Source organism: Aphis gossypii, chromosome 2 (genome assembly GCF_020184175.1).
Source record: "Aphis gossypii isolate Hap1 chromosome 2, ASM2018417v2, whole genome shotgun sequence".
Lineage (NCBI taxonomy): Eukaryota > Metazoa > Arthropoda > Insecta > Hemiptera > Aphididae > Aphis > Aphis gossypii.
Window position 1 is genome coordinate 51,459,848 of NC_065531.1, and position 22,785 is coordinate 51,482,632.

General features: G+C 28.8%; 1 protein-coding gene across 3 annotated transcripts; it reads left to right on the forward strand.

Moving 5' to 3' along the window:
• The first annotated feature begins 4,423 nt into the window (after window positions 1-4,423).
• On the forward strand, window positions 4,424-22,487 carry LOC114130844 (serine/arginine repetitive matrix protein 1). 3 transcript variants are annotated; one of them, XM_027995907.2, is made up of 10 exons: window positions 4,424-4,845; window positions 15,805-15,858; window positions 17,142-17,365; window positions 17,453-17,528; window positions 17,607-17,766; window positions 19,068-19,216; window positions 19,293-19,725; window positions 19,800-19,859; window positions 20,014-20,518; window positions 20,623-22,487. In XM_027995907.2, exons 2-10 carry the CDS (start codon window positions 15,816-15,818, stop codon window positions 20,776-20,778), a joined length of 1,806 nt encoding a protein of 601 aa, XP_027851708.2. In that variant the 5' UTR covers window positions 4,424-4,845; window positions 15,805-15,815; the 3' UTR covers window positions 20,779-22,487. The 3 variants fall into 3 exon arrangements, with proteins under 3 accessions (XP_027851708.2, XP_027851709.2, XP_027851711.2); XM_027995908.2 differs by having other exon boundaries at window positions 19,296-19,725; XM_027995910.2 differs by lacking the exon at window positions 19,800-19,859 and having other exon boundaries at window positions 4,428-4,845.
• The last annotated feature ends 298 nt before the right edge of the window (window positions 22,488-22,785 follow it).

Sequence of the window (22,785 nt, forward strand, 5' to 3'; positions counted from 1 at the left end):
CATCATGGCGAAAAGGCAGCGTCATAGCGATAAACAAATGTGTAGATAGAAGTTAGTAACGATTTCCAACGGTTGTTTGGATAAATTGCAATTGGTTATTCAGCCTAACGCGCTAAAAAATATTTAAATTACAAAAAAAAAATGCAAATCATACAATTATTATTTTAAAAATGTGAACATTATCCTAAAATTTACATATTTTTTTATAACGGTGTAATAATAATCCTTTTAGAATTTTGGTTACATCACAAGCGTAGGTATAGGTAACTGCAAGTTGTTGTCACACTGTTACGATGTAATTTTACAATGATTCATAATATAATATTATTATAATTATTAATCTGTTGAGTAATTAAAATATACTAAAACATGTCTAAAAAATAAGTACAACATAAATGAAAATATATAATATAAACTAACCAACTTACTTATATAGTTGTATATTTTATTTTGTTTTATTACAACACTGTAAAATACTGCACACACAGCAGCTGCTGCTGCTACAACTGCCCGATGGAGTCAATTCTTCCAAATGTTGACAAGAGAAATTAGGAATTAACCTCAATATATTGAAAATAGCGGGAAAATTCAAAATAAATACAACTCCAATTTGCAATTTGAAAAGTGTTTTCGATTTCTGGCATTTTTTGCTGATTTACATTTTATGGTAAGTACCTACATAAATACGTAATGTTATAATTAAATACGAGTAGGTAGTACACACTACATACAATACCTACCTACTGTTTAGTGTTTAATTTCTATAGACTTTAGATAGGTAGGTAATGAAAAGTTATAATATTTAAAACTTAAAAGTAGGTAATTCAAATTATTTATAAAATTAAACCACGTACATGAGATGATAATATAAATATTTGATGAAAATTTCAAGTATTTACGATTATTTATTTTGGAGTTACACAAAAAATTAAAATTGATTTTGTCAATAGTAGTTTTGGATATAAATAAATTATCGTTTTTCCTTTATATTCCTCGTTATTTTGAAAATCACTTAATTTTTTACTTTTGACTTCCCAAAATACCTACCAACTAGATCCATTTCTTTTACTAAAAAATTAAAAATTACCATTAAATTGAATTTTTTTTGTCCTCTAAAAAAAACAAAATAATAAAATAAATACATACATTCAATTCTCCGATCACGCTCAGAATCTGAAAAAAAAATTATAAAAGTATCTATAAATAATTCAAAAATAGTTAGATATTTTGAAAATTTCATCATTAATTATAGAAAATAATATTTTCAATTACGTTTACATTTTGTGATCTATTCCCTTTGTACCTATTATGATTGTTATTACGAACTAATTAATACCTTGTCTCAACGAAAAATCAAATTAACGTGGAGCGGTCAACAATACTAATTTTACACTGAAAAAAATATGTTAGGCGAACTGAAATACAGTATAATTATATAACCATGCTTACCAGTTCGCTCAGGGAAAAATATATATGACTCACTCCAGCGCAAGCCCTACTCACTCCAGCGCAAGCTGGGGTGAGTTGGTCGGGTCACGGGGCACAACCTACGCACTGTATATAGTCTAAGTATTTATCATTGTTGCATATCGATTTTTCTCAATAAACGATGGCGGCCGAGAGGAAGTAATGCGAAAACGGTTCCCTCTCGGTCGTCGATTTAACCCGGAAAAAAAAAGGGAAAAAAATATATAAAGTTATAACAACAAAATCATTTTTGTTTGGTAATTAATAATTATTGTGATGAGTACATATTAGTTCGTTTCAAATACAAAACTTAATTTTGTTTTGTTTACAAAATGTATTACTAAAAAGTTAGATTTACAAATTAATTTGCAGGAGTACAGGAAAAGTGAAAACATGTCATAGGTGTTATAAATCAGTTAGTTAAATTATTTGTTCGATAATATAGTCACTATGACAATGGATATTATTGATGGTTTACAAGTTATTTTGAGTTATTATTTTATTGTATCTGGTGTAGTAATTAGGTACATACTGTAATTTAGTTAATATTGTTGGTTAAATCTATTATCTCTAAAAAACAAACAATGATATAAAAATGTTATTTCTGTTAGTTGTTACTAGGATATTTCCTAGTAAAACATAATATTTTCAAAACATTATTTTACGAATACAATGTAGACGTGAACTTGCTAACTAAGTGTTGAAATGTACACTACAATCCATCCTTTGTAAAATGAATAATACATACAATAATAGAAACATAGAATTGGCCAGCAACAAGTCTCTCCATCCATACCAGCCCCAAAATCAATTTCAAAAACTAACTTTTTTGAATATGAATCACGTTATTTCTGTGAACATTTTAACCTAGTATTGATATTTACGTAACTTTTATTTCCTCGCATAATCAAAATCACACGAAGTGATATAGAAAAATACGTAGTTTTAGTAAATTCAGATTTTTGAAAGTTTTCTTAACGATTACAAATATGCCATGCGGCCCATGCCCATATCTATATAAGTTAACTTGTGTATAGGTAATTCCTTATCAATTATAAACAATTGCTTCAAACCGTAGAAATATGTATTTTTGGAGCGTTTTTACTTAGCGTTTAGTATTAATACCGGAATATCGGATATAATGATCGTCGCCCGTCGCCCGTTTAGGTATATATAGGCTAAGACTGCAGTCTGGGCTCGACTTACTGCATGGAAAACGTACCTTTATGTATACCTATTTATGTATTACACAGTAATACACTATACACTAAGATGTAAAATGTTTCCATCTAAATATTATACAATTATAAGTTATAAGTATGATGAAATATTGTATGTTATTATGTAGTTATTGACTTATATCTTAATCCATGATTATAACTCGTAAACTATATTATAAAAAAATGAAAATTGAGTTAAGACTCAAGGGCTAGTATAAAATCTAAGAAAGTGGTAAAATATTTTTATACCACTTATTGAAATTAATAGAGATAGATAATTGAAGGAGAGATAATTTGAACTTGTGTTTTAATATTAATATTTATTATATCCAATACCCAAAATAATTTATTTTAAGTTATAACTTATAAGTAAGTGCAGGGGCGTCATTTTAATTTTTTTTTTTTTTGATACGCATAAATATTGAGCAGGCCACTATTTATTTTTTCTTGACTTATTTGACATTATTAATATTATAGTAGTATAATAATAATTATTAACACAATTAAAATAAAGTAAAATGACATAATACAAGCAGTAAGCAGTGAAAAAGCTATAAATTTCTACATTTAATACAAATTGAAACTTCACCATTTAAATTAAATAAAAACAATTAACAATATAAAGCAATACAATAGATATGCACAGAATAAATCAGTTAAATTTCTGGTTATTAGTAATAATCATACAACGGTTGTATTGTGATTATAAAGACGTGATCAATCAATCAATTATATACTATTATAATATTTACATATTAATTTATTATTTTAATATAATTATATAAATATAATTTTTATTTTTTTGTGATGTGGCCGAACGGGCCATGTGCATGTGCCTTGTGGGCCAAAAATTACAATTTAGAATTTTAGGTATGCAAATGTATACCCTGCGTACTACAAATGACGCCTCTGAGTAAGTGGTCCTGTGGGCTGTGAGCAGTGCATTGTATAGGCTTGTGAAAAAAATTTTCGCTGCATTTGATGAGTACCCGTCTTGAAACGGTTGAAACTGCATACATGTCTACATGCTCTTGGGGAACTACCGCGAATGTCTACTAAAATGTGCATCGCTGACCACCCGAATTATATATTATGTAATATAATCGCGTATTAAACTAAAATTGTATTGTGCATTTTTGTACTCAGCATTACAGTATGTACACTGTACAGACACGATTGACGTTTACATAAACAAACCGTCGCGAACCGTATTGTTGTAATGCATTCCGGGAACCGACAAAACGATTACAATACCTATAGGTATTATTGGAGAATGTCGAGCGACCATATATTTTGTGTGCGCAGTCCATTGGCGCAAATTCTTATTAAATCTTGGGGGTGCTATTAATAATTATAGTAGGCATAGGTACTAGGTATAATAAGGAATACAGTGAAAATAATAAGGGGTGCTAAGCACCCTAGCACCTCTGGGATTTGCGCCAATGGACTGCGCACACACACATGCCGACAAAATGCAAATACCTTTAAATAAATACCTTTATGTAAGTATAATAAATATTAACTAATAATACCCCGCACGCCCTTGGCGCTTCGGCAGCGGCGGTACCAACGGGTTTCGGGGTTTCGTCACGTTTCTCCCACCTTCGTCGTCAGAACCACCATATGTAACGGAGCCTATAATACTAAGCTGCCGTGCTTCCACGCCCACGTCGCATGCTTATGTATCGCCTACACACCACCGGAACCAAAACCTGTGAAGTTCGCGACATCACCACCGCCACCGGACGCGCGGCCACCATCAGCACCGTATATGCGAGCGCTCGGTCTGCCGTAAAAAGCTGTCCCACCGTTGGCGACTGTCGCACGCACGATATCGCTCCTCCCGCTGCAACGCGTGTCGGCCGCGAGCCGCAACAGTTTTCCGCTCGACGCCGTCGCGACCGCATTCTCTCTATGTTACAGTATATTATAATACGCGAGTGTTCCGCATTTGATTCATAACAACAACAACGATCCTTCAAAATATCACGTCGCGGGTGACAACTAGACTCCTAATATCTAACTATATAATATACTACAGGTGTCCGGAAGACGTGAATTCCCGAAAAAGAATAATTAACACTTACCGCTCCGAAGACCGCATGCTAGCGCCACCGTTGCTGCTCGCATAATCGTACATGACACCATATCAGAAAAGGTATTTTTTGCAATTTTTTACATTATTGCTGTATCGGAGTCGATGCGTTTATAGTTTACGTAATACGAATGCTCACTTCCCCGAATAAACGCATCTAATAACTATTGTGAAATTATCATAGATTTTTTTTTATTTTTATGAAATATGAATATTTAATGCATGAAAAACACCGATTTAAAAAAAAAAAACTAAAAATAAATGCGTCTTTATTAAATTTTAAAATTTATTTTTCTGTCGTTATTTAAATTTAATTTAAAATTTGGAATCCTGAATTAAGTTATCGTAAATAAGTGTAATAATAATAAAATGTTAAATTTAAACTATTCTATGAAGCGTGATTATATTATTTTTCCTTTAGTCGTTGTTGGTCGTAAAAATGGTTAGATTTTATAAGTTAAGCTTATATTGTATGGTCGCTGGTCCATGTAACTAGACTTGCTTGAAATTTCACATCTTAGGTATACCATTGTACCAATAACAATACATCTCAATTTCAATGTCTGTTATATACCTATACCTATATTATATATGACAAACATTTGATGCTTATTAAAACGCTCGTTATTTGCGAGCTTCCCAACTTTCAAGATTATTCATTACATTATTAATATTATAGGTAAGTGCTATTATAAGTGCAAATGGTTAAATATTTGACTTTCTAATCTTTTGAGTAAACTAGCTTAAGTGTAGAAGTACGGGCGTAACCTCTATCATCTCATTCCAAAATGGAATTCTCAGTTGGCGGTAACTACATATTATATATATGACGATTAACAACAATAAATAAATAGGTAACCTCATTATTAGAAAATATACCATAATAGCGTAGGTATCTATATAGTTGCTCAAGGTTGTAGGGTTAACATAGTTATATTAATTATACTTGTGTAATAATAAAAAGAGCCCGATTATTTTAAACAGGTATTCGTAAAACATTATTAATATACATTATACAGGATTAAAGTCGACAAAGATGAAAAACAGATAAAGTAAAATATTTTAATATGTGCTTGCTATTTAACTCTTTTTTTTTTCAAAATTGTTTAATATTTAAATTGGAAATAGTATTGACAGGTAGTTATATACCTACTTAATTATTATATTTGTAAAATTTTGAAATTATTTCTGTTTTTGATATTTAGAATATTAGATTAAAATTAATACTTTGACATAAATAGGTAGATTTCCAATATATGTATAACGTATAACATCAAACATTAGAACAAATTGAAAAAGGTTAAAGCACATTAGCGACCTACTACAGTAGATAATGAAATAATAATTCAATGAACTCAATCGAACTTTATATCTTATATTCATCGAAAACGCATTCATATATTATATAATTATTGATATGCACAAAATTAGCAATTATTGATTAAAATTCATAATATTTATAATTTATATAATAAGTACAATTACTTTTGAAAACTTAAAAATGATAGGTATTTACTTTGAGACAAAGACATTATATATAATTATTATACTTTATCGAGATGTGCGTAAATTTGTAATAAATACATGCATACTTCGCATACTCGTACTAGTATACAAAAAAACAAATAGCAAAAAATATTATTAATAATAATATAATGTCAATAGTTTTAAAAATAATATGACATTTATTTATTATTTATTATATTGATATAAATAAACCATACTTATTTAAAAAGAAAAAAAAACAGAGCCAATTTCGATAAAATTTTAACGCCTTGGCCCGGTAGAATATATTAGATATGCTGCACTTTCGAAATGGGCGCCACACATATAAAACTAAATAGATAGGAAGGCATCCGTTCTTATCCGACTTATCCCACACTGTTATAATAATAAAGATGTACGATAAATATTCGGCCTTCCTGTGCCGTTTTTTTTTTACAATCTTACTGCAGTCTTCCACTTTTTAAAATCCAAATTTAACCACTGCTGACTCAGCCATCCATGGATCTGCGCCAACACTAGGAATAGCATTTTATATTTTTTATATTGCTTCCTTCAATGAACTCGTAAAAAAATACACAGCACACTCTTATAATTTTCCAACGATAAAACCAATTGGATCTAGAAACTATGCCAAACTGCTCACGGGACGTGGGTGTTACTTCATTACTTGGTTAAAAAATCTCCCTCCTGCAGTTCCCACACCTCCGCAAACAGAAAATATCTAAATATTTGATCACTTCCGCCGCGGATTATTATATTTAATATTTTCGTAAACATAATGAAATACTCGTACAAACATAAAAAACATGTTTTGTTTTATAATTTATTTTAATTTACCTATCTGTTCATTATTATTTTTCTGAATTTATTAATAATAATATTCTTATAAATAAAATGAAAATCGTATAAATTTAAATTTAATTTATTGTAATAAATGTATCTAAGTGTATCTAAGTATGTATCTAAAATTCTAAAAATTGGTTTGGTAGCTAAATTAAAAAAAATTGAAACATATCTTCTACCTACATTCAATACAATAATTATAAATTGAGCTACCTATTGCAGTAATACCACGTAGGAGTTTTTTGTTAATTTATCTGATTTCTAAATTTCTTTTACATTATACTAGACTATATTTATAATTAAATACATTTTTTTAATCGCAATAGATATATTTTTATAATTTTATACTAAAAAGAAAAATACTTAAAAGTGTTATTAAATCTGTTGTATAGTTATTCTAATGCACTTAACTATAATCTCGATATTATTCATAATATCTACTGTTGACTATGATAACTAATCCTTCTGTGACCTATAAATAGTAAATACGTTTTTAATTTAACTTCCATAATTATTGTACACATTATTTATGGTGTAAAGCATATATATATATCGACTTGAATACATTTTACAACCAGTATTGTGTTTCTTGTAAATTCATACTAGGTATTTATTATTTAATTTATATTATTTATAATTTTATAAATATAAACATAGACATAATTCAACAGACACTATTTACAAACAAAGTAGATATACATTCCGGTATTTAGGAAATTTGGTTTTATGTGAATGTAAGTATATATTCATCCGTTTATAACGACTGCATACTAAATTTATCATGCGCATGCTCAAGATACCTAATAAATTTATGGTCATTGCATATACATGACAATATTGCAGTATGTTTTATAACTTACAGCTGTAGGATTTATATTATAAATCTCAACTCATAAGCACTAAGAATCTTTAAATATATCCAGATTTTGAAATTTGCTAACTCATTTTATCTATTTTTATAAGTGGTTTTTTTTTTTTGTTTTAATATACCTATTGTAGTTTTTTGAGGATCTGTAGAATATTTAATAGAAATCCAGACGATCACCATTATAATACACGTGATAAAATAATAATAATTACAACATAATCATGCAAATATAGACATATAGTACTATACGCAGTCTGCCAGTAGTCAACAGTCATTACTCATTAATCACCATTACGTCCGTGTAGTCTGCACGACTATACGTACACAATTAAATCCTATAATCGGATAATTAAATTTTTTTTATTATTTATACTATTGTAATTTAGTCTTGGCGTATAAATTTCCTAGTAAAATAGAACAGAATAGGTAGGTATATGAAGTTTTATATAGTATAATATACTACTATTACTATTATAGAGTATTAGAGTGTTTCCGTTGTGCAAAACTTACCACGTCGTGTCGTCGTTTAGTGTTTACAGCAAATTGCAATCGTTTTTATACATTGTTTAAGTAGGCGTTGATCACTGCTCGCCGCTCAGATGTATTCACATAATAATTATACGACTCAATATTTACAAAATTTATATTTTTAACACAACCGTTTACGGTGTTATAAAGGTCATTTTTCAGTGTGAATAATGTTATAACCTTGTAGGTTCGATAGATCTGTAATGTGTGATCTATACCAAATAAGTATTTTGAATATTTACAGCATTTAATTTAGTACCTACACTAATAATATAAAAATTATAACTCATAATTGTCGACAATATATTTTTCAAGTAGGTATTATATTTTAAGTTTAAAGAATTTTGTCAACTACTCATTTTATTAATTTTATTATTCATGTATAAGATTGCTTTTTGTTGTTGTATTTGTAACATATTACATAGGTATGCATTATTCAAATTAAATACAATCGTTACCATTGTACATTATAATATTATCATTATGTGTATAATTATTGTTCAGTAGACAGAAATACAGCATGTATTTTAAAAATAAAATAAAATAAATCATTAATCGTAATAAAAATTAGTACCTAAACGAAACTTTTTATAAGAAATCATTTGTTTTGTGATATAATTTAAGTAAAAAAATATAATAATATAGTAAATCGGTATCTGGAAAGTATATTATGATGTAGGTAAACCCATAAAAGTAGAAGTCCATGTTTATAGGTTTACGTTATACGTCTATCAACAATAATAAATTATATTGTCAAATGTCAATGAATGGTTTAAATTTTCAAGGAAGGATAAATATTATCCAGTGACACATATAAGCAAAATTTAATGATTATTATTTTAAAAGCACGTTTTTAAATAGTTATGTATATTATACATTTATGCCATACGTCGAATTTTCTTACTATAATAATTAGCATTATTTCGAAGGAAGTGGTAAATTTATAACGTACACGTAATATCGCGAATTCGATATGATTGAAACACATGTATACCTACTGTGGGCTTGACGAAAACAGTAAAATAAAATTTAAATCGATATAGCGATAGCGTGTTGTCAAGTGATTAAACAACACGGAAGGCCGAGGTGCGAGACTCGTCGTTAAACGCACGTTATACTTTAACAGCAAACCTGCTGTGCTGCATTATACCTATATTCTATACCAGCATAAAGCATTTCTCAACATTTTTCATTAACCTATCTTTTGATTTCTCACCACTGTTTTACGTATTCTCAAATATCATTCTGTTATGTATTTTCACATAAAATAAATACGAAATTATGAAATAAGTTTATTAATGGGAATTTTAAAATATTTATTTATTTTAATCAACATGTGACGTACCATGTAAATTAAAAATATTAAATAATAATAATAATTTTATAATTAAATTTTGAATGCAATTCATGGATTTGTTTGCGAGCATTTAATTTTTTGAAATCTGGATTCGCAAATGTTAAATAAACTAATAAAAGCCTGAATTCACAAAGATACTTATTTTTTAACGAATGTGTACAACGAAAGCTTTCTCCACTAATACAATCTTTATTAACGGTAGCACTGTAGCAGAACATTTAATTTTTTTATGAAAGCTGAGAATATTTTGCTTTCACATAAGCTCAAAAGCAGGGAGGCGATGAGGGATTTATTTTCAAATGCTGCCTCAAGTAAAGAACCAGTTTTTTATACTGATAAAACTGCAGATTTAAAATAGTTTTCATTGAAAGGAAATCCAGTGGTCTTCTTTTCAACATTTAGAAAAATATTTTTCAAAAGCTGAATTGTACTCATTCAAATGTTAAACAACTTGTTTTTAGATAAATTATTGTGATAGATTCATATAAGTTTCACAGAGAAATTCATACAGTGTCTTAAAACCCTCTTGTTGGTTATTTTCAATAAACGACTTCCAAAAAATTTTAACAAATGATTTTATTTTTACTTTGATTTGGAATGTTATTACCAATGCACTATTTTACTATTTTGAAGAGTCAAATTTAGATTAATTTCGAAAAAATATCGGATTAGTAAAAAAGTTTTCGAAGTCATTCAGGGTCATTAAATTTTGACAAAAGTTGAAAAAGATGATTTTTAAAGAATATTTGGCATTAAATTAAACGAGTCAGAACTTTACCTCGCGATAATTATTAAATCTTAGTATGGTTATTGTGTATTGGAAAGATTGCCCGTACACAATGCTGTAAATATTCTGAAGTTGTGTAGTGAGGCTTAATGAAGTTAGACGCTTTATACAAATCATCAAGAATATCTTTTAAATTAAGTACCCCTCATAGCTTTATATACTTATCCCAGGTTGAAAAACGCTGTCCTATAGTATTTTAATTAACGAGGATGGTATATAATTATAATTATAATACATTAAAAACATTAAAGTTATAAGAATATAGTATACTAACTTGCTTGAAAAGAAAAATAATACACCTAATATTGATGAATGTTGTCGATTGGACTGCAAGGTATAAATGTATACGCTCAATAAGAAAGGTCGTGGCGTACAATATGTATATAGTAATATATGAGACCGTCGACAATGAAAAGGATAAAGAGGATGTAGAATGACGGAATGAGGTTTGTTTTTAAAGACAAACTATACGCATTTTTAAATAAGTTGATTTCAATACTTATAACTGTTCAGTCTCCGTCGCCAGTGGCAATTATATCGTGGGTATAGCGCGATGTGGTATTTACAGGGCCAACTTAGGTACAGCTGTCATCCGCGAGAAAGTGTTGTTTTGTTTTTGTTAAATAAACCATTACAAACTCGTCACAATAATAATATAATTATACACAGGATGTTTAGAATATATAACGTTTGGAACACTTATATTAAATTTCTAGACACACCCCTTGTAAATTATATTATATTATATATATAATACGAAATATACATTTATATTATTTGACGTTAACATACACGGATGTTTATACCCGGGGTAACAATAGTTATAATAAGATGCGTTTGTATGTCATTTTATATTTAATATATAACATACTAGGATTGCGTGTCGCCATCCGCACACTTGTTGTTGCGGACGAGAGGAGACGGATGCGGTGGAGACGTGTAAGACAATGTTTTTTCAAAGGTTTCAATATTATATTACGCGTGTAAATAGCAAACGTCAAGACAATATAAAAAGCCCTTATCATACGATATAGCAATTAATAATTATTCCTAGTTATTGTACCGTTTTCACTGTTTATCATACCATATAGTAATAATCTTAAAATTAAAATTATTCAATGACTTAACAGTCTTAACATAAACCTTCTAATATTTTATTATTATATATTATTGGCAATTTCATATCATATTTTCAACACAACAATACGTAAGCATTTAACGTGTGTAGAAATAAAGGAGTGTTACGATTAGAAAAAAAACAAGGAGGCGGTGAAGGTGCAAAAAAAATGGGAAAAAACAGGCGCGGGTAGTAAAAAAATATGTTTCGACGACAAGGTCAACGCAACGTCGCCGTAGCTTGTCGACCGGCCGGTTGTCGCCGAGCAAAAACACGCGCGGGCGCACTGTTCTCAAGGTCGCTCAGAGTCGTGCGTAGCAGCAGCAATATTATAACGACGTCGATCGGTCCAACGACGGCGACACTCCCCCGGCGGGACAGGCCCGTTTTCGGTCTTACGTCATTGACGCCTCGGCGGCGGCCACTCTTCTCCTTATTTGGTATCGGTCACACACATATATGATATACAATAATAATAATAATAATAATAGTGTGTGTGTGTAGTACGTGCGCACCGTGTGTCCTTTCCAATAGAGAAAAACTGCAGTAACTCCATATCAGCATCAGAACGCGTTCTCGCACGACATTAGCTTCCTTTATTTATATATTTTTTCATGTTTTTTTTCTTTTACTCACAACGAGAGACGATGAAATTGTTCCACATTTTTCATATAAACCGCTAGCTAAATATAATGATAATTATATATACTTACCTATACCTATGTATAGTGTATACGTTTACAACATGCAACGATTAGCATGCGCACTCCCAAATTTCTGCTGCAGATGGTGTCTACAATTTTTTTTGATCCTCTTCTCTAATTGAACTCTCTTTGAATAAGATGAATCTTACGTAAATAAATTATTATTTATTATGTTTGAATGTATAATGATATCATTAATACCTATATTTAAATTATTGCATATGTTTATTATTGGGTAAATTGAAATCAACATTTTAAGCCATTTGTTGTTTTGTAAGTAGTAGAATTAATGATTTAAAACAGTGTTGGGTCATAGTACTTCCATAATTTATATTATAACTTTATAAGGAATGGTTTTTATACAAAAATGTAAAATTGTGTATACCTACTACCTATATTGAATTGTGTAATAGTACAGTGGATATTTATTCATCACATTTTTATCAAAAAAAATTTTTATCTAACCTATCACATATTAAAAAAAACCCCATTTTACTTAGTACCTAACAACAAATAAAATGAGTGCCAAAATTTTTAGTACCCAATTATAAAATGTCAGACATGCTCACATGTATACTAGGAAAGCTTAGTATATTGTATGTTTAAAACTGAAGTTTCACTTTTGTTGACTATAATTATAATATATAATTTAGTAGTAAATTTATAATATTTTTAATCATTATAGATTGTTATTAATCATAATTCTTTAGTATGACGATGCTGAACGATTTATCATCATCATCTCATCAGTTAGGTGGTACATTAACACGAACACCGTTTAGTGATTATTACTGGTATATACACGAGAAATAACGCAATTGCAAAAATCTTAATGGTGCATTGGTGCCCAATTACTGTTATTAATAGTAGGTTATGCTGCTTAAATAGTGATTTAGTAATATTTGATCGTTTTTGCAAACTATATAAACGGTATAACGATATATTTTACAATGCTGCGTTAAATACTAAAACTAATAAGTATTAAAAAAGGCCTGCAGTTGCCATTTATATCAAATTTGGGGGGGGGGGGCTAAAATACTTAAGAATTTAAAATGTTTTATTTTAACATAGGAATAATTAAAAAATTGGATTCTTATAAAAATTAGTCACAACAACATCTGACACATAAAAAAAATAATACAATTTTATATATATTTACACCAAACAGAAATGTCAACATTGGTGTACATAATTGTTATTGCGTTATAGAATAAAGCGTCATCAATGCCTAACACTATATTTAGGTATATCGTTGACACGGTGTGTAAATCTACAGCCTCGTCAGAATCTTTACTCGAGATAGGTAGCTTTGATAGTAAATAGGAATGTCTATAGGTACTTCTCTCATTCTCCGCTCTACACAATGATTTTGTCGACTCATTTTTAAACAATAGCCATTTACATAATTTAGAACTACTATAACTATATAATAATATAATCGTCTTTTTTTTTATATAATGAACCATTAATGTTTATAATATATACTAAAAGAACACACCCTTCAACTAAAATGTCCTACTTTTTGTGTATAAAAATATATTTATGTACAACGTAAACAAAGAAGAAAAAATAAATAAAGACTATTGCATAGGCTCCTGCAGGCTACAAATGCAGAATAGATTCATATTGGATTACGTCCAAAATATTAAGTATGATGAAGGATATTCGAACCCACAATACTATAAATGCAGTGAAGGTATCAGTGTGTTTATTTTTTTCTTCACATTTTTGATCATATTAGGCAAAAGGTCAGACGTTTTAGAATGTCTGTATCCTTAAATACTTTATGATAGTCTGCACATCAATGACAATACTATAGAGGAAATTATGTTACAAGGTATAATAAGTTATATTTTATATGAATATTTATAAATTATAACAACTAAACTCTAAAATTAGGTGGTATCAAATTTTTAATCAATAACAAAATTCCTATAACAATAAAATGACAATACCAATGTTATAAATTAATAAAAATTAAAAATAATGTATGATTCCTACTATTGCAGAATGTAGATGTTATGATGAGTCGTTGATCTATTTATCCATTATTCTATTAACACATATTATTACAAAATAATAAGGTTGGCTCAAGGCCAGTTCTTCATTCATTAGAAAACTTCCTAGTTATATATATTACAACAATAAGAAATAAATACAAACAGATTACAAAAAATTAACAAACAAACCCATTAAAAAAGTTAGATTAGAAAAGTATAGTGACTTATATAATGTACCTACCTACTATTAATACATTTTTATTCAAAAACAATAATCGTTAAAATAAGAATTAAAATATGAAGTTTTCTTAAAATTGTACAAAATGAAAAAAATGTTAGTTAAATAGTAATAAAATTTAGAACAATATATAGAATATGTGTAAATAGTTACTTAGTTAACATTACATTGTGGAACTTGGTACCGAATAAATTGTTAACTATGGAAATTGTCTTTAAAAAACTTCTTCTCAGTCCATATTATTATAATAGAACATTTAAATTCAGTAGGATTATTATTTTCTGAATAAATTGCAAAATAATATCTAAAAAAATTATTATAAATTATCGGTTTACAGGTCTAGATCTGATATTATAAATCTAAATATTAAAATATTTGCAAGATTTTCCTTTAGCTTTTCCAAATATAGTTAAAAAAAAAAAAACAAAAAAAAAATTAATTAAATTACTAATCTACATAATTACATTGTAGAATGTAGATTTTGTAGCACCAACCTTAAATTTTTGATAAATTGAATGTCATATGTAGGTAATCAGAATTTAAAATTTAAATGTTGAGAAGAGTGCATGAAGCATAATGATACACATACAACTTCCAAAATTATGGCTCTGCTTCGCTACTTGGTCAAATCTAGTATATTCCTGAACAGCTAAACGAAATTTTTTCTTCCTTCCATATTGAATGCACTGAAGTACAACCTATGTGTAAATATGTAGTAGGTATAATATTATATACTTAATGTATAGTCATTTATAAGTGCCTAGACCTAGGTATACTTAAATTTTTAGTAAATTTATAAAAAATTGAAAAGGAAAATATCAATGTCATTTATATTATTTAAATTAGTTATTGATTTAAGCCCAACTACAGTTTATACAGCCAACTATAACCTAAATATTGCATTTTATGAGTCACGAAATATATTCGTAGGTAAATTATATTATTTACAACATACTTTTTGTTTTAAAAAAAAAATTGTAAACATTCTCACGTGCCTGTATCATTGTTTTTTATCATATGCGTGTGGAGTATGAATATGGATTATCAATAACAGTAGTGATTGTAATGTTTCAGAACCTAGAACAATGTACAGCAGACAAAATCAAAATCAAGGCGAAGCGAGACTCGGTAAGTACCAATATAAACTTGCATGAATTAGATTAGTCACGAAATTATCTGTACCTATATGGACTACACAACATTAAATCTAATAATGTAGTATTAGTCACATACATAATGTAAGGTAGGTATTTACTAATTCCATAAAAGTACTAGAATCTAGAACCCATTAGGAAGAAGCAGTTCTGTATGTTTCGAAGTACTCGTGTAGATATTAAAAATCAATTATTATGAAATAAGCATTGAAAAATTAATTGAATATATAATTATTTGATAAGTCAAGTTTAAAAATGTTGATACAAATTTGTATAATAATTTGAGTCAGTTAAAAATCAACAAATGGTACAATATTGTAGTGATTTGTGTAATTTGTTTTTCTTGTCAAAAATATTAAACAGTTTAATGTGAAAAGGAAACATCTAAGCTATAAAGCATCCTAATTCCTAAGTGTAGCCGTGCAGGTATACTCGTATATAAAAATAAATAAAAATTAAATCGTGTTTCATTTCCAACTGCTATTTTTATAACGTTACAGTTTGTTTGAACGTTGACACATTTCGGCTGTCTGGACCGTAGCTAATACTATTAAAAATAGAAACCTGAACAAACATATTTGCTTATGGATATTTCACCTTCACAATTGTTAATTTTTCTAAACGACCAACTCTAAAAACAAAAAATAACATGTAAAATAATTAATTACTTCACTTTGTTCCTTAATTTAACACCATTCGATGTTGTATTCAATATTACGATATTACTTACTATCTATATTTAACAACAATAAGATCACATAATTTGTTATATTGTACATTATTTAAATATTTTGTAGAGACACCTACATTTATATAGTCTTATTATATTATATTCCATAAACACTAACAAATTTCTTTACCTTCTTGTGCCGATTATATTTGTTATTTATCCATCCCTTCCCTTTATATACCAATAAAGTAGTTTAGAATAATTTGAATTTGTTCTACCCAGATACTTGCATTTTTAAAAACTATCTGGCTTTTCTAACAATATACTTCCATTATATAGTTGCAAAATGAATGTAGGTACTGAATGTATTATAAGTATAAATATATTATTCCTACCTATAATTTAATTAATGCTCTGTGATTTCAATAAACCTCTTACTTGAGTGAGATAATTTAATTATGTTCAGAGTATTCAATATTCCGGGAATAACACCTTGACACTGTTATATTTAATAGGTAACGACATAACGTGTATATAGCTTACGTTACAACGTATAATTAGTTCAAACTTGATTATTTATTTTTTAGAACTGTTACTGGACGACTTGCAATCTACTCTTCCGCGTAAAAACCATGGACTTGGTAACACATCGTCAACTGGGTACAGAGAAGTTACTAAAAGTACATCAAGGACGATTGGTAACGGTCAAACTGAAACTAACAAAGAATATGAAATCCAATATCTCAATCCAGCCAACAAATCTACTGTGCTCAGTGAAAGATTACCTGATCTTCAATCGGTTGACTTACTGGTATGAACTGGTTAATTAATGACTACATTTATGATTTACGAATTCATATGTCAAAATGTCTTGTAAAATAATGTATTAACATTTTAGCGACAGACCAACAGTGGAAAAAATTCCGGCGGCTACGAAACGGTTTCGTCATACCAATATAATAAATCGACAGAAAGTACGTTGATTGTATTGAACAAATCATATTTCTATATAAATTACGTATATAATGATTAACGAAATATGTATGATATAGGCAAAAGTACAGTTCCCAGACAAGAAACGAACGGTGTTAACATGAGACAAAGTATTTCTGAACTCGATTCGTTGCTAGACGATTTGAATCATGCTCAAAGAGTTGGATTTTCAAACTCCGGAGTTAGTAGACATGAAATAACAACTAATGAGTCCGGCATGTAAGTTTATTTAATTATTTTTATTACTCTACAAGCTTAATACTGTACTAATTGGAGACTTCCTAAGTGATGCCCTGATCAGGCATTCATGGAATACTGGAACGTCTACACACTCATACGAGTTGTTTCTCAAAATACAATTTATATACTAGTTGGGTCCCGAATTATTTTTGGTATCTACTACATTAGCTGGGTTCCGAATTCATTTGGTGATATATACAAGTTATGTTTATAGATGAAAAATCGAAGTATAATTTTTATTTTTTATTGTTAAAATTTCACGAAAATAAAAAACAACTATCCATATAATTGTCATAAAAATATGATTGGAAAAATGCATATGTAAATTCTTAGTATATGCTTTTTTTTACATAATAATTGCATAAGTACAATATGATAATTTTTATTAATTAATATTTAAACACAATAATAATTTTAATAAATTATAATCATAGTTAGTATTAATTTTTATTACATTGTTTTACAAAAATAATAGAAAGCATATTAAGTCTACAACATAATATTATGACTATGGGCTTTTGATAAATAATCGAATAATGCTAATGCTACCGTAATTATGTATATTTACACCTATGTATTTATTATATTATAACCTATAACTTTCTTTCCACTAGTAGAATGCAAGTTAAGTATTTAACTACTACTCGCTTAAGTTACCTATTTTTTAAATATAAGTTGTATATGTATAGCTATAAGCGTGTAAAAATTAAAATTTTTTTATTACTGCTTGTCAGTACCTATATTAGTTTAAAATACAAATATCAAATAATTTAAAATAATTTAAACTAATTTATAATTTATTAACATAAAAGCCCTTAATTTTTTTTTATAAAACATTTGCATACTCGTCTTATTTAAATATTATTGTTTGAAATTACATTTAAAAAAAAATTAATTATTTTCAGGCCACAATTCCTAATTGGGCTACTGCTATTTAGTATTTAGACATCGCGTAAATATGAGTAGTATATTATAAATATATATATTTACCAAAAATATTTGGGATCAAACTAAGTGTATCTACCACCTAAAATAATTTGGAACCTAATCAGTTCTTCGTTTGTTTATTAAAAATCATTCATTTGCGCTTTTTACGTAAGGATTATAAAAAACGTAATTGCTTTTTCTCCGTGGGTATTTATTTTTTTGCACTCTTGGGTCATATTTTGTACTTTAACTTAACTCGTATCAGTAGCATGATTTTACAATCGTAAAAATAAGTAATGGTTTATCAAATGCTATAACTTCACTTACCTATCTATTTTTTGAAAAACTAACAGTGAACCATTAAGAAGCAGTACTCCATACAAACAGCAATACAGTAAACATGAAGAACATAGGTATGGAAGCCTTAACCGATCAAAAATGCCAGGGGCCAGTGAAGTAATTTCCACCTACGAAACATCCACAACCAATGGAGAACCTTTAGGTGAAACATTTTGTATTGAAAATTAAAACCCCAATGGATATACTTTGTGATACTCATAAAAGCTTTCTATTAATAGCAGATTTAGATTTGGTAGATGTTCCACGTAGTTATACCAAGCTACTTCAAAATCAATCTCCAGGAACTTATCAGACATCGGTATATTCAAAAGAAACTACAAAAAAAATAATACCGGGTACCACAACTTATTCGACGTATCAAAAATTCGGTTCACCCACAACGGATCCAGGGCAATCTAAAGTGTACAATTATTCAGAAGAGTATCGTACTGATAGTAGGAATCGTTCAATGAGAGATTTACCACCGTCTCCTCGCCCCCATAGATCTTCGTCTCCACGTTCTCCGTCCCCGCATCGTTCACCGTCACCCATGTCTTTTCCTCAACCACCAGAACCTAGAAATTACTCAAGTAATCATACTTATACAAATAGGACAACATCGTCACCTCAGTCAATCCAGAAGTTTAGTCCGTCCGATCCAAGCAGAACCAAGTGAGTATAATACATTTAGTTTGATTAATATAAAATATTATTTTGGGGGATTGTAATGAGTGTGTATGTCGCAGCGAAGAGGTGACCTGGGTCGCTCATGCCACGCCCCCTGTAACCCGTCGTTTCCCTGTGAGGTTAGTAAGTGTTTTGGAGGTTAATATTGTGATCGTATTGTACGTGAGGTTCATGGTTGTGTTCAGGGAATGTAACGTGAACACATCATTTGATAATACATTTAATTACCTAATTATGCACCATCGTTTTTTTTTTTTTTTATAATTATTATAGCGTGGATAACAACTTAACTTCGCCAACTGGCCAGACGATTTATTCGTATAAATATTCAAGTGAGACCAGAGAGAATACTAAGTATGGACAACCAAACGGGTACACAAAACCTATACATCAAGAACAGTTGCCACTACGCCATTCACCGTTCCCGAGAGACGAAGCTGACACTCCTGGGCTTCAAAATCCACCTAAACGATTGGACGACTTGATGGCATCGTTTGGAGACAGAACCGATTACACAAACTACCACAGTAATAGAGAATATCACTCAAATGTCAAGGATTATCAGTCTAAGTCTAAAGAATATGAACATGACAAGGCTGCAGAGTATACGATTCCGATTAAGAAACCACAACCCGATAATCAAGCTCCTGAAAATAAAGGTCCCGAGAAATTAACGGAAGTTAAAGAAGCTGAACTGACTCAATCGGTTGCCGGGCCGCCAGTTTTTTATCCCCCCGGGTCAACAACATTTGCGAAGAAGGAAGAAGTAATGCAACAGGTATAATAGTCGTTTTTATAATCATACTAAGTTTAAGAAATGATATAATAATACACTATGATTATTACTTAATCTATTTTACTGTTGTTATTCATGTCTTATAGCAAGGCCAATTTGGTCAGGGACAAATGAAGGCCAAGGCCAAAGGAATGTACAAGTACAAAAGCAAGAGCAAATCAAAAGAGAAACAAAGTTCTGGAGCAACAATGGTACCGGTATGTTTACCGATGTGCTGTGCCATGCCATGTGTTATCATGTAACTTATAAGACATTACCTATATATATATACATATAACTTTACTAATTTATAAATATTTACTCGGCACAAATAATAAAAAAAAATTCTGATGGTGGCCTATTAAACTTAGTATCCTAAAGATAAAATTACTTAAGTATACATGTTATTTTATTTAAATTGGTCAACATTTTTAACTCAAACAAAATATTTGAACATTACATCATTGACGTGTCTCGTACATAGGTATTTTTTAGTAGGAAATGTTTTTAAATTGATTTATACAACAAAGCCATAAAGGTTATACCTAACTACAGAGTAAAAAAAACAAGCTGATTCCGTTGACCGCAGGGATGCCATAGCATATTCGACATCCTCTCTTCCCATGCCTATGATATAATATCTAAACAACAGTAAATAGTATAACGGGTATTTTTACTAGATACTTAAGTTAATACAAGTGTATAATTTGTCATAGTATATTATTATCAGCGTATATGCATGCTACATTTTTCTTTTATATCGAATAAATTTAAGAATATTACTTTTATGACGTATTAATTGTTATAAATACCAATTTACCTGTATGTTTTAAACTTAAACACTTTTAACATACAACTAACTTTGCTATATCTAAGCTTATTTATAATTTGTATTTCATTATTATTAATATATTATCTAAGATACAAACAGAAAAAACGATTATTAATTTATGTAATTATGTGTGTATGTATAAATTAAACACTAGGTACAGTGGCAAACCCAGGGGGTGGACCATGCCATAGTATTTATTTTTTATTTTATATTTTTAAAGTTATCCAGAAAACAGAAAAACAATATGTAATAATAAATAAAACATTTTCCTGGACCCTCCCCCCCTTTGAATAAATCCTAGCTGCGCTACAGACTAGGTATTTACATAAAATAATATAATTTTAATTAATCTAATAAAAATTGCGGATATCAATTCCACAAAATGAAATTCACCAATTGTTTTTTTTTACATTTAATTATTTTGATTACAAATATAATAAATATAATATTAATATACAATTATTATTTTATGGAGTGTATGTATATCGTCATATTGCTTACTACTTAAGTTAATCAGTTTTAACACTACGAATACCTATACCTATCAAATGTTTTAGTGTAGGTATATGATAATATAATATATCATGTAGGAACTTATTAATTATTACAAAAAAAAAATATTCAATCCAATTGAAGCACAGCAACATATCAATATTTTAACAAATCACAGACAGATTGAAAACTTTAATATTTATATTTTATATGAACATATTCGATTTATGTTCTTTTTTTTTGTTTTTAATAATAATTAACTGTTTACATGACTTAACAATAATGAATATTATTATTATATAATATATAATATATATATATTAATTATTAATATATTATACATAGAAAACGCATTAATTCTGTATATTTTTAACTATAAAAAAATGTTATTTATTCATGTAATAGTTTAACGTGTAAAATGTTATTTTAAAGATTTTATCAAATTTTGTTATTACTTATTTTGATAAATGTTAGAGTTGTTTGGCGCGCACAATTTGTACCTAATAATTAATTTATATACTGTTGTCAAATGATTTTGTTGATAATATTGATATTTAATAATTGTTATATTAAATAATCATATGGATTAAAGCGATTTTACTTTTTTTGTTCTTTTTTATTCAAAAATAAAATATTGCGTATGAAATATAGTGTTCTTATAAACTATATAATATAAAATGTTTAAATTTAAATCATCAGACTGCAAATTTATATAATGGTATATAATATGCCATAACCGGGAGGGGGTGAGTAATATATAATGCTCATTATACACATTTACACCTATATATGCACTACTGTACTAGAGCAGCTGTATCTTAAACTTCTGGGAGAGCTTAGTCCCTTCAAGTACCCCTTCCTCCGATTTCCACCCTGGGGCATATTACCTTAAACCAATACGCCAATAATATTTATTTATCTATAAAAATATATCCTAACTGCAGTG